The sequence below is a fragment of the Pinus tabuliformis genome, chromosome 9, assembly GCF_031772625.1.
Source record: "Pinus tabuliformis cultivar Carrire ecotype Pingquan chromosome 9, CPIR1, whole genome shotgun sequence".
NCBI lineage: Eukaryota > Viridiplantae > Streptophyta > Pinopsida > Pinales > Pinaceae > Pinus > Pinus tabuliformis.
In genome coordinates this window covers 1,242,815,342-1,242,830,680 of record NC_142307.1, presented here as the reverse complement: position 1 = coordinate 1,242,830,680, position 15,339 = coordinate 1,242,815,342, and the positions used below count along the sequence as shown (strand labels likewise).

Here is a 15,339-nt window from a genome sequence, read left to right as displayed (position 1 = left end):
GAAACATGGTTGTAGATCTGAGATCCTCTTGAAAAATTACCCAATTTCAAAAAAAAGGTGCCGAATCGAAGTTCAGATGAAGGAGATATTGCTGATTTAAAATAAGCTATTTTTTCTAAACTTTGGTGATGACGGAATAGTTGCAACGTGAATCTAAGTTTCCAGAGTGTCTAGATAGGGATTTAAAACACATGGGGGAGATGAAAAATGGACATTTAGTTTCCAAAAACAAGTTATATTAATGCTTCTGACTTATACTGACCATATTATGCCCATTTTAAAGTTGGAGCAAAATTCGGAGCAGGTTCCCTTTGGAGACATGCCCTCCCACCCTGCCTTAGTAGGAACGTGCTTTACATTCATCAGTTTCATCATAACAGCATTCGTCTTAGGTTCTTTAGGGATGTTCCTCCTCATCCCAGGCTATGTAGGCACCTTCTACTTCATCTACAATCAACATCACGGTTATGGATCAATTGCACAAAATCCTTGTCATCAAAGTCCATTTGCTAGGCCCCACACTGTTAGTATCATAGTTGGTCATAAGCATTACACGGTAATTCTATCTTCAAATCTTCATTTTTCATGGTTATGGGTCATCCACAAACCCAAACTTCATCAAAGTCCATTTTCTAGGCCACACATTATTAGTATCACAATTGGCCACAAGCATTATAGGGTATCTCTATCCTCGGATCTTTAGTTGTCATGGTTATGGGTCATCCACAAACCCACACTTCATCGAAGTCCATTTTCTAGGCCACGCTCTATCAATATTACAGTTGGTCATAAGCATTACAGGGTATCTTTATCCTCAGATCTTCGTTCCTCACGGTTATGGTTTAACCACACAAAACCCTTCTCTTCAATGACTCTACATATTCAAAAAAGGCTTCTCAGGAGGGAACTTCACGTAATGGGGACCATTGCTTCGTAAGGATGGAGGAATGATCTGAATGGAGAATCGCATCCACCCATGGCATTCATCCACCCATGGTATTTATCCACCCATGGAATTTAGCCATGATATTATAAATGACGTCCACCCATGGTACTCATTCACCCATGGTATTTCCCCATGGTATTGTAAGTGGAATCGACCCTTGATATTCATCCTCCCATGGTATTTATCCACTCATGGAATTTACCCATGGTATTGTAAGTGACATCCACCCATGGTATTCATTTACCAATGGTATTTACCCACCCATGGAATTTACCTGTGGTATTGTAACAAAAAAAGGCTATAAGTAACAAGTGACATGTTGTAAAAGGACAAATTGTCCACCACAATGTAGCCTCTACAGCTATGATATGTTTTAATAAAAAAAGTTTCTTTGCAGTTTTGTTATTAGGTGTTCTCTCATTTTCTTTCGGGCATTGCAATTTTTCAGATCTTGTGGGCTTCCCCCCAACATCTATTTCAATATTTTAGATCTTGGGGGCCTCCGCACAACATCTGCATCAGAATGTATAATAGCTCCAAATATATATCAGAGGGAAGAACAAAAACCTAGAGTGATAAGGGTGGAGATATTATAGATGGAGTGAAAACTGAGATATGGAGATAAAGTGAGGGAGAGGGAAGAGGAGGAGTGAAGAACGAGATAACAAGAGGATTAAGAGAAGGAGAGGAGAGAGAGATGGAGAGAAGGGTAAGAGAGAGAGAGAGAGGGGTGGACACAAAGATGGAGAGAGGGAGAGAAGGAGAAAGTGGAGGAGAAATAAAAGGAGCTTGAGAGATGGAGTTAGAGTAAAAATAGGGATGGAAGAAGAAGACATACAAAGAGAGAAAGGTGGAGAGAGTGAGAAGGAGTGACAGGGGAGAGATAGAGAGAGAGTGTGTATGTTTGGGGGTGAGATAGAAAAAGAAATAAAGAGAGGAGGCGTAGAGAGAATGAGAGAGGGAGGAAGATAGTGATAGATTTGGAGGAGAGAGAGAGAGAGAGAGAGAGAGAGAGAGAGAGATGAGGGGAAGAGAGAAAGGGAGGTGTGAGAGAAAGGGGGAGAGATGAAGGAATAGAGAGAGGAATTGAGAGGGAGTGAAAGAGAGAGAGATGGAGTTGGAGGCAGAGAGAGGGAGGTAAGAAGAAAGCCATACAGAGAGAAACGGGTGGAGAGAGAGAGAGAGGGAGTGACAAGGGAGATGGGGAGAGAGGAGAGTAGGAGTGAAGAAGATAAAAGGCAAGATAAGGGGACAGAAGCAGAAACAGAGGGAGAGAACGGGAAGAGAGAGAGATAAAGAGAGAGAGAGAAGGAAAAGAGAGAGAGAGTGGGAAAGGGAGAGGGAGAGGAAGAGGGGGGGAGATATAGATAGATATGGAGAAAGAGTGTGTGTGTTTTCGGGGTGATATAGAGAGACAAATAAGGAGAGACAGAGGGAGATAGAGATAGATATGGAAGGGGGCGGGAGCAAAGAAGTGAGAGATAGAGAGAGAGAGAGAGAGAGAGAGAGAGAGAGAGAGAGAGAGGAGAGATAGATAGATATGAAGAGTTAGAGAATGTGTGTTGGGGGCGTGAGATAGAGAGATAAAGAACGAGAGATGGAGGGATATATAGATATAAATGGAAGGCGGAAAGAAAGGGAAGAAAACTACTTGCACTAGATGTATATTGATTTCAGTGTATACATGTTGATTTTTAATCCTATTTGATTTATTGCACTAGATGCATTGATTTCTATGTAGATGTTGATTTCTAATCCTATTTCATTCCTTACATTAGATGTATTGATTTCATTAAAGATGTTAATTTCTAATCCTGTTTGATTGAGCTTGCATTAGATGTATTGATTTCAGTGAAAATATTGATTCCTAATCCTATTTGATTGATTTTAGTGTAGATGTTGATTTCTAATCATATTTTATTGTTTGCATTGATTTCAATGTAGATGTTGATTTTTAATCCTATTTTATTGCTTGCATTGATTTTAGTGTAGATGTTGATCTCTAATCCTATTTGATTGTTTTGATAAGATGCATTGATTTTAGTGTAGATGTTTATTTCTCATCATATTTGATTGTTTACATTAGATGCATTCATTTTTGTAAATATGCTGATCTTTTATTCGATGTAACTAGATGGATGGTGTACATTCATTTCAAGGTAATTAGATTAAGAATGTGCATTGATTTCAGTGTAAGCAAAAAAAAGTTAGATGATGTGCATTATGACTAAGCTGTGTAAATTTAAGAAATTTTATAGCATTATATAAAATTATAGAAATGTTATCATATATTTGTTCTTGACCAATATTAAATTCCATTACAATTGACTTATATCAAGTTATGACTAATATCTTGTAGATAACATATTTAGAGAGAGAGAGAGAGAGAGAGAGAGAGAGAGAGAGAGATATATATATATATATATATATATATATATATATATATATATATATATATATATATATATATATATATATATATATATATATACTGAATAAAACTTATTTGTTGTTTACTTGACGTCTTTTAAAATTGAATAAAACTTATTTCAATCTTATTTTTGTTTTTTTTTATTGAACCTTGAGATAAGAAATTGATTGAACTACTTTAAAAAGTTGACCATGCAATGGCATATGGGTGGGTTACAAAAAATTTCATATATAGATTTTTTATTATAATATGGATGACTTTAGAATTCAAATAATTTATTTTTAAATTTGAATTGTAATAATTTACAGGTTGATTCCACTCAACTACACTTTCTACAAGCCAATATTAAGCATGATTGTAATTCTTTCCATGCTCAATATTAAATTGATACGTGGAATATTTTAGTTCATTTTAAGTATCAAAGTTACTTGCATCATAGTAATATTATACTTATAACATATTATGAGTAAGCTCTTGTAGATGACCTCAAAATAAATAAAATCGAATAAAACTTTTTTGTTGTTTTCTAGAAAACTTTTAGAATGGAAATTAAAACTTATTTCAATCCTATTTTTGTTTTTAATTCAACCATCATATATTTTAGTTTATTTTAGGTGTCAAAATGAGTTGCAACATAACTTAAGATTGTACTTATTTTCGTAGTGTATGAAACTAGGAATCAAAATTGATATAGTTTTTGATAAAAGTTATAGTATATAGATTTCTTTTTTAACTAGTGAAATAATTTTAACAAATCCATAAACTTCAAAAATTAATGAACATCCATAAACAAGATTAATACAAATCCATAAACTAAAATAATGAACATGTATCAATAAATTATCCATATGAAAATATATATAAATCACAAATATTATATGAACATCCACAAACTAAAATAATAAGCATCCCTAAATTGAAATAATGCCCATGTACATACATAAATGTCCATGTATGAAAATATACAAATTTTTCATCACATGTGAATGTGCCCTATGAAATGGGCCTAAAAATATACAAACTATCCACTCTAAGTACCACCAGAACTCCTATGCGAGTTCCGCTGAATAAAGTAAGTGTCCATAAGCTGCTACTACAATATAGAACATTCAAATTCAAACTAATTAGATCATTATTTGTACAAAATAAACAATATGTCCAAATATATTATTTTGAGCCACATTTTTAATTACATATATGAATCTACTAGCCTCAGTTGAGTCCAAAAGCAAGTCAGATAGGATGGGGGTCTGATGAATCTAGGTTTGGTGCCCCCTTTCTTGTGGATCAATGATTGGGGCCTGCATTGATGGAATTGCATCGTCAATTCCTCTATACCCAACACCCCACTCATGTGTCCACATAACTTAGACATCAACAACACTCTACATATGGGCCCATGTACACAATGGAAAGGACAAATTATAATCAATCTATGAATTAATTAGCATATGTGTAAGTTAATAAAAGAAAATGTTGAAATCTTAGGAAAAAAAATGTTAACTTAATTGTTGGTGGAGGTGTAGGTGGAGGAGAATCCACAGAAACATGCTGTGGTGGAGGATGCACTAGCTAATCAATTTCCCCCTCAAATGACCTCATAAGCTCATCCATGTAGTTAGGCTTTGTCTACATGGTGTCATGAACTTATTAATATAAATGAAATCTAATATGAACTAGAAATTAATGTAAATAATTATACGTAATTTGACAATAATAGTCAAAAGTTTCGTGTCTATATATATATATATATATATATATATATATATATATATATATATATATATATATATATATATATATATATATATATATATACGTGGTCTGTGTCACATGGGTCATACACCCTCTAAGTGTCACGGATGGTATCATGATACATAGATGAATAATAAAAAAATTGGTCAGTGGGTAAACTCGTGAGAAATGAAATATCATATAAAGGAAATGGTGGGTCATGAGGCAATGGTGGTGGTTTGCTAATTTCTCCATGCAATGCAACATGTGCACTGACCAATGACATATGCATGTTATCTACAATGGTATCCATTGTCTCGACATCGAGCTGTGATGACTACTCTAGCTCTGTCGGCAATACCACACTCTCATATGGTAATGGAAACAATCTTGGAGGTGGTGGTACATTCCTAGGGTCCCCACGATCCCCCGCGCAATCATAAGTATGTCCTATTTCTCGTCCATAATAACTAGATCCGGTATCATTGTAGTTTGGCCTCTTATGTAGAGTGAACTCTAGATATATTCTTGGAAAAATAAAGGGAAACCTGGTCATGGTGGGGGAACTAAACCTAAGATCCAATGAATCGATATACAAAAAAGGGGTTACATCAACATTATTAAAATATTTGAGTGGAATCGAACCTTTATGTTTAGCATGACGATCCAAAGGGATGTCAAAAAAATCCCCACGAACATTAATGTTCTTGGTGGCCTCTTTCACCACCTCCCAAGTATGTGGTCTTATAATCTCACACCTCATAATCCTCTAGATGGACTGTAGGAGGCAACTCTGTGGGCCAACCTTCGGTATGTATCGATTAACCTATTGATGTTTTCCAACATCAAAGACAAACTACTACTAGTAGTGAAACTAGCAAGAATGTTATCCAACTCTCATTCGATCCATGTATGTTGGGTTGTAACATCCTCCAATGTGATATGAGTTGTCGCATCGTCCCACGGAGGGATTGATGCTACATTGTGATCCTCATCTTCGCCCTACTAAGGGTCTACAAATCATAAATATAATTTAAGATATGTGTTTAACAAACTAGAAGCATAATAATATATATATTAAATTCAAACACATCAGTTGAAGACGATTTAAAAATGAAAGACAATTTCAATACATAAACACTTAATATTTAAAGAGGATTTAAAAATGTAGGAATTGTACCTAAAATAGGTGAAGAATTTCCACCAGAGGTAGTACTATCATCAACAGAGACAAACACTGCCTATGACACTCCGATTAGTGTCGGAGGCAGGATCTATGAGTGGAGCGTGCACTCTAGGTGGGCTATGTGATCTATCACAAGATTGACCATGTATAACAGATCTCCTCACACTCTGACGACCTGCGGTTGGGGTGTGTATAGGGGATTTTTATGCATATTACATATAATACATATAAATTAATCCAAGAAAAATATGTTGATTAAACTATTACATATTATCCATATAAACTAATCTAAGAAAAAAATGTTGGCTTAGAAAGAATGTTGACAATAAAACCATTTCTAAACTCAAATAAAATAATCTAGCCTGAAGTCCTAAACTAGAGCCTATATTTTTTTATCATTTATCAACCAAAGTATTGAGTTCCATGTAAGCACAGTCCAAAGAAGTAATCAAATCTACCTTCACACTTTTCCCCATTTCTAAATAATGCATTTTATTCATAGGGCATGAATATGTAAATATATATGTAAATATTTGAAATAAACCTATTTGCAAAACTAATAAAATTTAATAGCAACCAAATACTCCAATAGACTTTAAGTTCTTATAATGTTTGACTTCAACAAATGGCATGCACACTACACAATGAAACAATATGGTACAAATTAGAAAAGAGTCAAATTGCCTTTATTCACTTTAAATGCACTTTTCATGATAGATTTAGTGTATCTATCAATGATGCATTGTTTTTTCCGAAGAAAAAAGCCGAACTTTTCTATTAGTAAAATAAAAAAGTTACAATCGAATGAGTGAACATTCAGCAAAATTTTGCTTGAGCCATAGAGATATTCAAATCTCCTCTGTGGTGCCTTCAAACCATGTCTTTTAACAAGAGACTAAAAGTTCTCCTGAACGCGGCCTGTACAGCCATATCAAAAAATAATAGTCCAAACTGTCTCAAAGTATCTGGGTCTCCTTTTTGTAAGGAAAACAACCCAATGCATAATATCAAAAAACAATTAACTGTCTCTCCTGCTTCAGGAGCATTTGCAAGCATATTCAGACAAAAAAAAAGAGATATATTATGAGTATGGGGGAAGATCTGACACACGGATCTGATCCTGAAACTGCTCTGTTATCCTCCACGAACCCAGAATCTGTTGTAAACCTGCTTTAGAATACCTGTCTACCTCTTCATTTTTATCCCTGTAAATATGATCAATGGAGAAAACATTAAAATGAAGTTTAAGATTTTGAATTTCTTCTAACAGTGGCATCAACATATAATTTCTGCATCTAAATTTCCCATTGACCCAGTTTACAACATTTGCAGTGTCTCCAAAAATCTGAACTGTGAGAACATTTCTATGAATGAGCCAGCAAAGGAGAAGTTTTAGGGCTGATAATTCAGCGAAATTATTTGTGCCCATCCCAAGACCCACTGAGGCTTTTAATGTATGTGAGGGACTTAGATGGATAATAATTCCGGCTCCAGTGGAGTTGTTTTGAGCTGCCCCGTCAAAAAAGGCCCAGGGGATGCCTTCTCTGATGATGAATTCCTTTCGCTGGTTCGATGAAGAAGGACTTTCTGGTTCAGGAATGCTGGCAAAAATAGCTGAGGCTTGAATTGCAATGACATCCGCTGGGGTGGCTTTTTCTTTAAAAATGCATCCATTCCGGGCAATCCAAATACCCCAACAGAGAATAGGAGGAAGGTTCCTCAGGTTTTTCTCAGGATAGTGGGACCACCAGTATTCCCAAGCAGCAGATAGTTCTTCCCCTTCCCATCTCGCGGTAATGTTCAAAAGTTTTTTTGTTTCCTCCCAGACTTGTCTAGTGAAAGAACAGTCCAAAAATAGGTGAGGAATGGATTCAGATGCAACCAGACATAATGGGCATCTACTCGGCCCCTGCTTGAAGTGAGCTTGTAGAATTTCCCAAGTAGGAATCTTGTTTTTTAAGGCGCACCATAGAAAGATTCTGGCTTTTTTGGGGCATTTCAGTTTAAACAGAGGCTTCGCCCACCAAATCGGGGGGTCCCATCCCTTTCTCTTCATCAGGAAGTTATAGCCGGCCTTTGGGGAGTAAAAACCAGTCTCAGCATGTGCCCAAACCAGTGAATCTGGTTTGTCCTTTAGTCTGACATTTGATCAATTTAGTTCCTGGATGAAACCCCGCCACTCAACTCTCCAAATGGGATCGATGTCCAAGTCCTCTTCTGATTTCCAAGCCTATCCCCAGATGGACGATAACTCCATGTTTGCTATTTGATTTAAACTTTTGATTCCTTTTGCGTCAAGGTGTGCAATCAGACCAGGAGATAAAGCAAACAGGTCATTGCACCCTACCCATGGATCCTTTCCAATCCGCAGATTTTCTCCGTTCCCCACTTGCCATGCTAAGCCTTGTTCTATAATTTTAAACGCCTCAGTGGTTGCCTTCCAAATGACCGAGCAATTTCTGCCTTTCTTGTTTGGACTCCTGATCCAGTCTTCAAGCGGTACTGGATCAATGTATTTCCTTTTGACTACTCTAGTCCAAAGGTTCTCCGCCTTAACAATTCGCCAGCCTGATTTTGCCGCCAAAGATTGACTGAAATCCACGAGCTGCTTTACTCCCCACCCACCCCACTCCTTTGGTCTAGCAATCTTATCCCAAGCTACCCAGGGAAGCACTGAGTCTTCCTTAGAACCAGACCACAGAAATCTGCTACAAATCTTCTTGATTTTATGAATAATCCCTTTGGGAATCCATGTCAGTGCTGCCCAGAAAACTGGAATGGCTTGGAGAACAAAATTTACCAGAGTCAATATACCAGCTCTTGACAACCACTTGAAGCTCCAGTGGGATATCCTTCCTTCAATTTTTGCCACTAACCAATGCCAATCCTGTTTTCGGTAAGACGACGGCTTTAACCAAAACCCAAGGTACTTGAAAGGCCGATCCATATGGCAGGTTTCAAAAGGCAAGTAGGATGTAATTGCAATCTCCTCTTGCATGTTGAAGCCTTCCATGATAAAATGAGACTTCCTGGGATTGATTTGAAGGCCTGCAGCTTTCAGAAACAGGTCAATGATGTCTTTAAGAACTTTTATTTCATTTATATTCCCATTTGTGAATAACAATATATCATAAACAAATAGGAGATGAGTTATGAAAAGGTTAACAGCAACTTCCAAACCTGTGAGCAAACTTGATCGCTTGGCTTTTAATATCAGTCTACTGAGGCCTTCAGCAGCCAGGAGGAAAAGCAAAGGAGAAAGAGGGCATCCTTGTCTCAAACCTCGCTGGCTTTTGAAAAAATGAGAGGCAGCCCCATTTATCAATACAGAGAAACTTACATTTGTAATGCACCCCATAATCCAATTTATAAACTCCACCTTGAATCCAAGATGTGTCAGTAATAACCTGAGATACGACCAGCTGATCCTGTCATAGGCTTTGGAAAGATCAATTTTTAACACTGCCCCTTTTTTCTTTTCTTGTCTGATGTTGTGGATGGTTTCCTGGGCCACCCCTATCGCTTCATGAATTTGCCGGCCGTCCAGGAAGCCAAATTGCTCATTTGATATACAAACAGATAAAATAGGTTTCAGACGTACCGCAATGATTTTTGCTATAATCTTGTATATGGTATTGCAAAGGGAGATAGGTCTGAAATCTTCAAAAGAATCCGGATTCTCTTTTTTTGGGATGAGGGCAATGAAAGTTGAGTTAAAAGGGCCATAGATTTCTCCTTTCTTTCTTGATTCCTCCACAACTTCAGTAAGCTCATCACCAATAAGATCAAAAAAGTGAGAAAACAACTCTATAGTCCAGCCATCCGGGCCCGGGCTTTTATCTTTTGGCATTGCTTTTATAATATGCTCTACTTCCTCCTTAGCCACTTCCCTATAGAGATTTTCAGCTTCCTCCCCTTCCACGAACCTAGGGAAAGCTTGGGCTGTTCTGATAATTTCGGCTAAAGAGATCCCCCCAGGATCAGAAAAGAGGGATTGAAAGTGGCTCTTACCCAGGGAAGAAACAGCCTCAAAGGAAGACACCTCCCTTCCTTCAGGATCTTTCATCTTCCATATAGTATTTGCATTTTTCCGGCCCTTTGCATAGTTATGGAAGAATTTTGTATTTTCATCCCCAGCTTTCAACCAAATGGCCCTACTTTTCAGCCTCCACTCCTCTTCTCTGTCCAACAAAATCTTTGCTCTACTCTTTTCTAAAGCCAAAATTTTTTCTTTCGACTCCTGGGTTACATAAGCATTAGCTTTAGGATCTTCCAGCAAACTTAGAGCCTCGTCAATTTTAACCAACTCCTCATTTTGTTTCCTTCTTCTGGCTGAAGCCCATTCAATGGTTGCTCTCTTAAGCCTTTTTAAATTCTCCATAAAATGGGCTCCTTTATTATCCGGAGGATTTGGCCCCGGATGTCTCCAGGTATTCCTGAAAAGCTGTTGAAAAGACTCCTCCTGAAGCCAAGAGGCATTGAATTTGAAAGGTGAGGCCGGCTTTGAAGGGGGTTTTGAGAATTCAAGGAAGATGGGAAAATGATCCGAGTTTCCCCCTTCACCCACCCATTGCCTGAACAGAGGAATATATGAAGCCAGCGATTCATTAATGAGAAAATGATCCAATCTTTTTGCAATTCTCCCCTCTCCCGTTCTTCTGTTCCTCCAAGTCGGTTTAGCCTTTACAATATTTACATCAATCAAATTAAAAGTCTGAAGAGATTTAGAGAAAAAATCTGACAACGGGTCTTCCCTCGCAGAGGGCCCCCAGGCTTCTGCAATACCCAGAGAGAAATTTAAATCACCCCCTATTATCAGATTTTTATTTTTTAACAGCTCTTTAGAAAAAAAGTCATTCCAAAAAGGGACCCTACCCTGACAGGGTCCATACACATTTATAAACAAAAAAGGCTGATCAAAATCATTAGAGAGGATCTCCATACCAAGAGCATGGGGCAGACCCCAGCAATTTTGAACCTTAAATCTTCCTTCCTTGAAACCAATGGCAAGCCCTCCAGAATGACCAGCAGCATCTAGAGCAGTGAAAACCCAACCCGGAAAGAGGGATCGCAGGATGGTTTCAACTTCAACACTTTTGCCCAAGGTTTCCTGGAGGAAAACTAAATCCGGGTTGTGACGAGTGATTAAATCTTTCAGAGCTAGTTTTTTGGGTTTACTAGCTAAACCCCTGCAATTCCAAGAAAGACAGATCATTTGATAACCGTCTCAGGGGTTTTTGCTGCTCTAAGCGCCCCAGGAATCGACATTTGTTTCCCGTCAGCCACATCAAATTTTGCCTTAACTTGAGCTTTTGAAAAAAGAGATTTCCGCCCTCTGCCTTTCTTAGAGGTGCCCTTAGACGTCTCAGGACTAAGACCACCCACCGTCTCCAGGATATCATGGGTGAAAGCGGGTCTCTTATTGTGAGATCTGAGGTTATAATGTCGGACAGAAGACGAACTACCCAAAACCTGACTCTTCTTAGAAATATCCTCACAGTTCAGTTTTAAAGAAGGAATAGCTTCTGAGAGTGATTCAATGTTTTGTAGAGGATCATCATAATTTGGAACCATAGGGAAATCTGACGCTATATCACCGTTAAAAGATTCGGAATTTACAGAGAAGATTAATGGAGAAGACTGCATACCGGATGGGGCTTCCTCAGATGGGGCGACCAGAGCTGCCTCTGGCTTTTCCTTGTGGGGCTGGACCTCTGCATCACGAGCCGGAATCTCCTCCTCCCGCGGCACGCCTTCTTCCGACTGGTGGATAGGATCTTCTTTCTGATGATCTACCTCAGTGTTGTTTGCCTCCACCTGAACCTCGGATTTCCCCAGCATTCCCTCCCATTCCTCTTCCTTGTTCTGCGTCTTCCTTCTTCTTTTCCCCAGCGGGCAATCCCTCGCCAAATGCCCGTACTCATGACAGCGGTGGCATCTGAAGGGAAAAAGTTCATAATCTAAGGTCTGCTCGTAAACATAGTCCTTATACTGTAATGTAACTGATTCAGCAAGCCCATCCGTCGGATTAAGCCTTACGAGGATCCTCGCCACCGCTCTTTCAAAGGTATGCAGGAAAGATCTATCAGCATCCAGATAAGTGCCCAAATGGTTCCCAATTGACTTAAAGACTGAGTCCACCCATAAGAACGGAGGTAGATTTGGAGCCCTGACCCATACAGGGATTTCGTCAACCTTCTCCTTTGAAGCATCGAACAGAGGAGACCATCTTTTAAAAAAGACAGGCCTATTCCCGAATGCCCAGTTTCTCCCCTCGACCCACTCCATAGCTTCTTTACTATCGAATTTAACCATAAACCAACCCTTTACCAACGTGGCAGTCCTGAAAGTATTTGCCGGGGTCTCCAACCACTGACTCTCTGCCCACTGCTTTAAAAATTTTCCAGAGACATACCTCCCTCTTGCTCTGCCCACAAGGGTACATTCTGCCACATCCAGAGCATCCTCGACCTGAACGTCCATACCTAGAACCAAGTTTGTGACCCGCTTCTTTTTCCACGGTTTGGCCTTCTTTCTTTTTTCCCCTACCTTCTCTGGTGCCGGCTCTGATTCTCTACCTCCTGAGTCAGGGTTCGAACCTCCTTCATCCCTTTGATGGAAATTTCCATCTTCCACGATTCGATGAAACTCATTGCCAGATGGGGTTTCAATCAAACCTTCCACAGGACTTCCCGCTTCACCTGGTGCCGTAAAGCCGCCTGCCTCCGCCTTTCCAGAAACAAAAGGGTTTGCGGAAACCCCCGGATTCGAAGGCTTACAAAAACCCGCAAGAGCCTCCTCCTCCTTTGAAAAACTCTGCAAAGATTCTTTTGTAAAGAGGGTTCTGTTAACAGCCGGATGGCTGTTCCTATCTCCCGAACCTTTCCCAGCACACTGAACACCCCCCACAGTCCTCCACACCCCTTTATTTTGGGAAAAATTGATGATGTCCTCAAGACCGCCCGACGAAACAAAAATTTTTGAAGGGGAAAGGGACTTACTGTTTGGCGAGGTACTAATCTTGTCTTTCAGCGAGCCCGACCTTGTATGAGGGTTTAACTCCTCCGAAACCCTGCCTCCTTTTCCGAAACCGCTAGCGAGCTCCAAACTTTCTTCCAATAACCCTTTAGCCGGATTTGAACGCCACGGACCTCCACCCGGGAACAATGCGGACGTATGGCTGACTGAATGCCCTAAGATCTCATTGATATTTTTCTCCGTGACCTCCTTTCCCCAGACCGTAAGAATGTCTTCCGGGGCTGGGTCAAGATCAACCGATTCGCTTTGTTTTACCATGGTAAATACTCTCCGTAAAACTCTGAGACCGCCTTAACAGCCGTAAACCGATGAGAAGCTGCAGAAACCGCCTCTGTTTTGACCGTTTCAAGAAAAAACCGCAAAGGAAATACCGCCAGGAGGGATTCCACCACAGAGAAATCGCAAAGGAATAATACCGAAACAGCCGTAAACCGCAAACCCCGTTCTCCGGAACCAAAACGCTTGCAGTCCTAATCCCCAGTTGTCGCCTTCTCCAGTTGTCCGCCTAAACCGTCCTCGGTGTATCCGCCAGCTACTCCAAACCCCGTACCGACAGAGCCTTCCCTGCGCCACCTGCATCACCTAGGCCTACGGCCTAGGGTTCCCGGATCAAACCCTACCCCATGCATTCTGCCGTTCACCCCCCTTCAATGATGCATTGTTGAAACTTGAACATATATATATATGTGTGTGTGTGTGTGTGTGTGTGTGTGTGTGTATAATTTAATTAAATAAAAAAACTGTTTTATTTAGATTTTTAAGTTTAAAAATTAATATTTTATTTCTAAATAATTAATTTTTTTAAACTAATCATACTATTTTTATTATTAAAAAATATTTAAAATATAAATTAATTTGAATTTAAAATAACAAAATAAAACAAAAATTCTTATTTGATAAATAGAGTTTAACCATGAGAAACCATATTTATCATGTCAATCTCAAGATCCTAATTTTCTTGTTTATTTCTTATTTTTTCATTGTTTTCTGTTTTGAAGTTTTTTGGGGTATATTTTTAGTTAAATTTGTTAGAAATTTAAAATGTGTTTTAAATAACTGTTGGCACCTAATCATAGGGATTGGGTGAACAACTATAATTAGTGTAAATAAATAATAAAGAAAATGAAGAGTCATCAGGAGATGAACTGAACAATCACTCCTTCTTGTATATAATAATGAACAACCTGAATGAATAATACGATTAAATTTGAGGAGTTACCTCCTCTTCTGACATGGTATCAGAGCCAAGGCCATTTTTGGCTTCCCTCTCTACTTTGTAACTCCTCTCTTGTCACTGCTGGCCCTCTTTGGCAACTACTACCTCTCTCCGGCAACTGCTGCAGACATTCAGTAGTTGAGGTACCACTCTCTTGGTTTCATAGTGTTAAACATGGGTACAATGAATGAAATTCTCTTCTGACTTTGTATCGGCATTCTGGACCCTAATCGAGTATTTTTCTCTCTTCATACATTTTATTTATAAATGACAGTCAATTAGTGTTAAGCGTTAATACTTAGTTTAAGCACTAAACCTTTTCTTAAGCATCTTTTAAATTAAGCACGTGGGTAGTATTTGGCAAGTGGTAAGTGGTACCTCGCGTGCCCTAAAGGATGGAAGTGGAATTCCTAAATTTCATGTGATTAACCTTGGCAGGCAATACATAGCACGAGAAAACCACTTTTCTCACACACTCTCGATTTGTTATGCATCGTGCAAGATTTCACGCGAGATTACATGATAGCCGTTGGATCAAGCAAGATTGATTGACGGTGGAGATTGGCCAAGCTAGTTGGTGATCGGGTGACGTGATAGCCATTGGATTAGATGGGTCAGATCTGATGGTGATCACGTTGAAAGATGCATGTGAGATAATTTAAATTTTAGATGCGATGTGATTATTAAAATGAGTCTAAGGTTCAGAGTGATTAGACCATCTATTTAATGGGTAATCGGACGCATATCGCTTTCGAAAGTGCATGCAAGTTAATGCTAGAAATCGATGC

At 38.8% G+C, this 15,339-nt stretch overlaps 2 protein-coding genes across 2 annotated transcripts; both read right to left on the bottom strand.

Annotated features, from left to right (window-relative positions):
- Positions 1 to 7,378: 7,378 nt before the first annotated feature.
- Positions 7,379 to 8,353, bottom strand: LOC149153072 (uncharacterized). Its single transcript, XM_089443688.1, has one exon. The coding sequence runs from the start codon at positions 8,351 to 8,353 to the stop codon at positions 7,379 to 7,381; it is 975 nt and encodes a 324-aa protein (XP_089299814.1).
- A 174-nt stretch (positions 8,354 to 8,527) lies between these two features.
- LOC149153071 (uncharacterized) lies at positions 8,528 to 13,914 on the bottom strand. The gene is made up of 4 exons (XM_089443687.1): positions 13,707 to 13,914; positions 11,521 to 13,625; positions 11,173 to 11,407; positions 8,528 to 11,073 (listed from the first exon to the last, which is right to left on the bottom strand). The coding sequence occupies exons 1-4, from the start codon at positions 13,912 to 13,914 to the stop codon at positions 8,528 to 8,530; spliced, it is 5,094 nt and encodes a 1,697-aa protein (XP_089299813.1).
- Between the last annotated feature and the right edge of the window lie 1,425 nt (positions 13,915 to 15,339).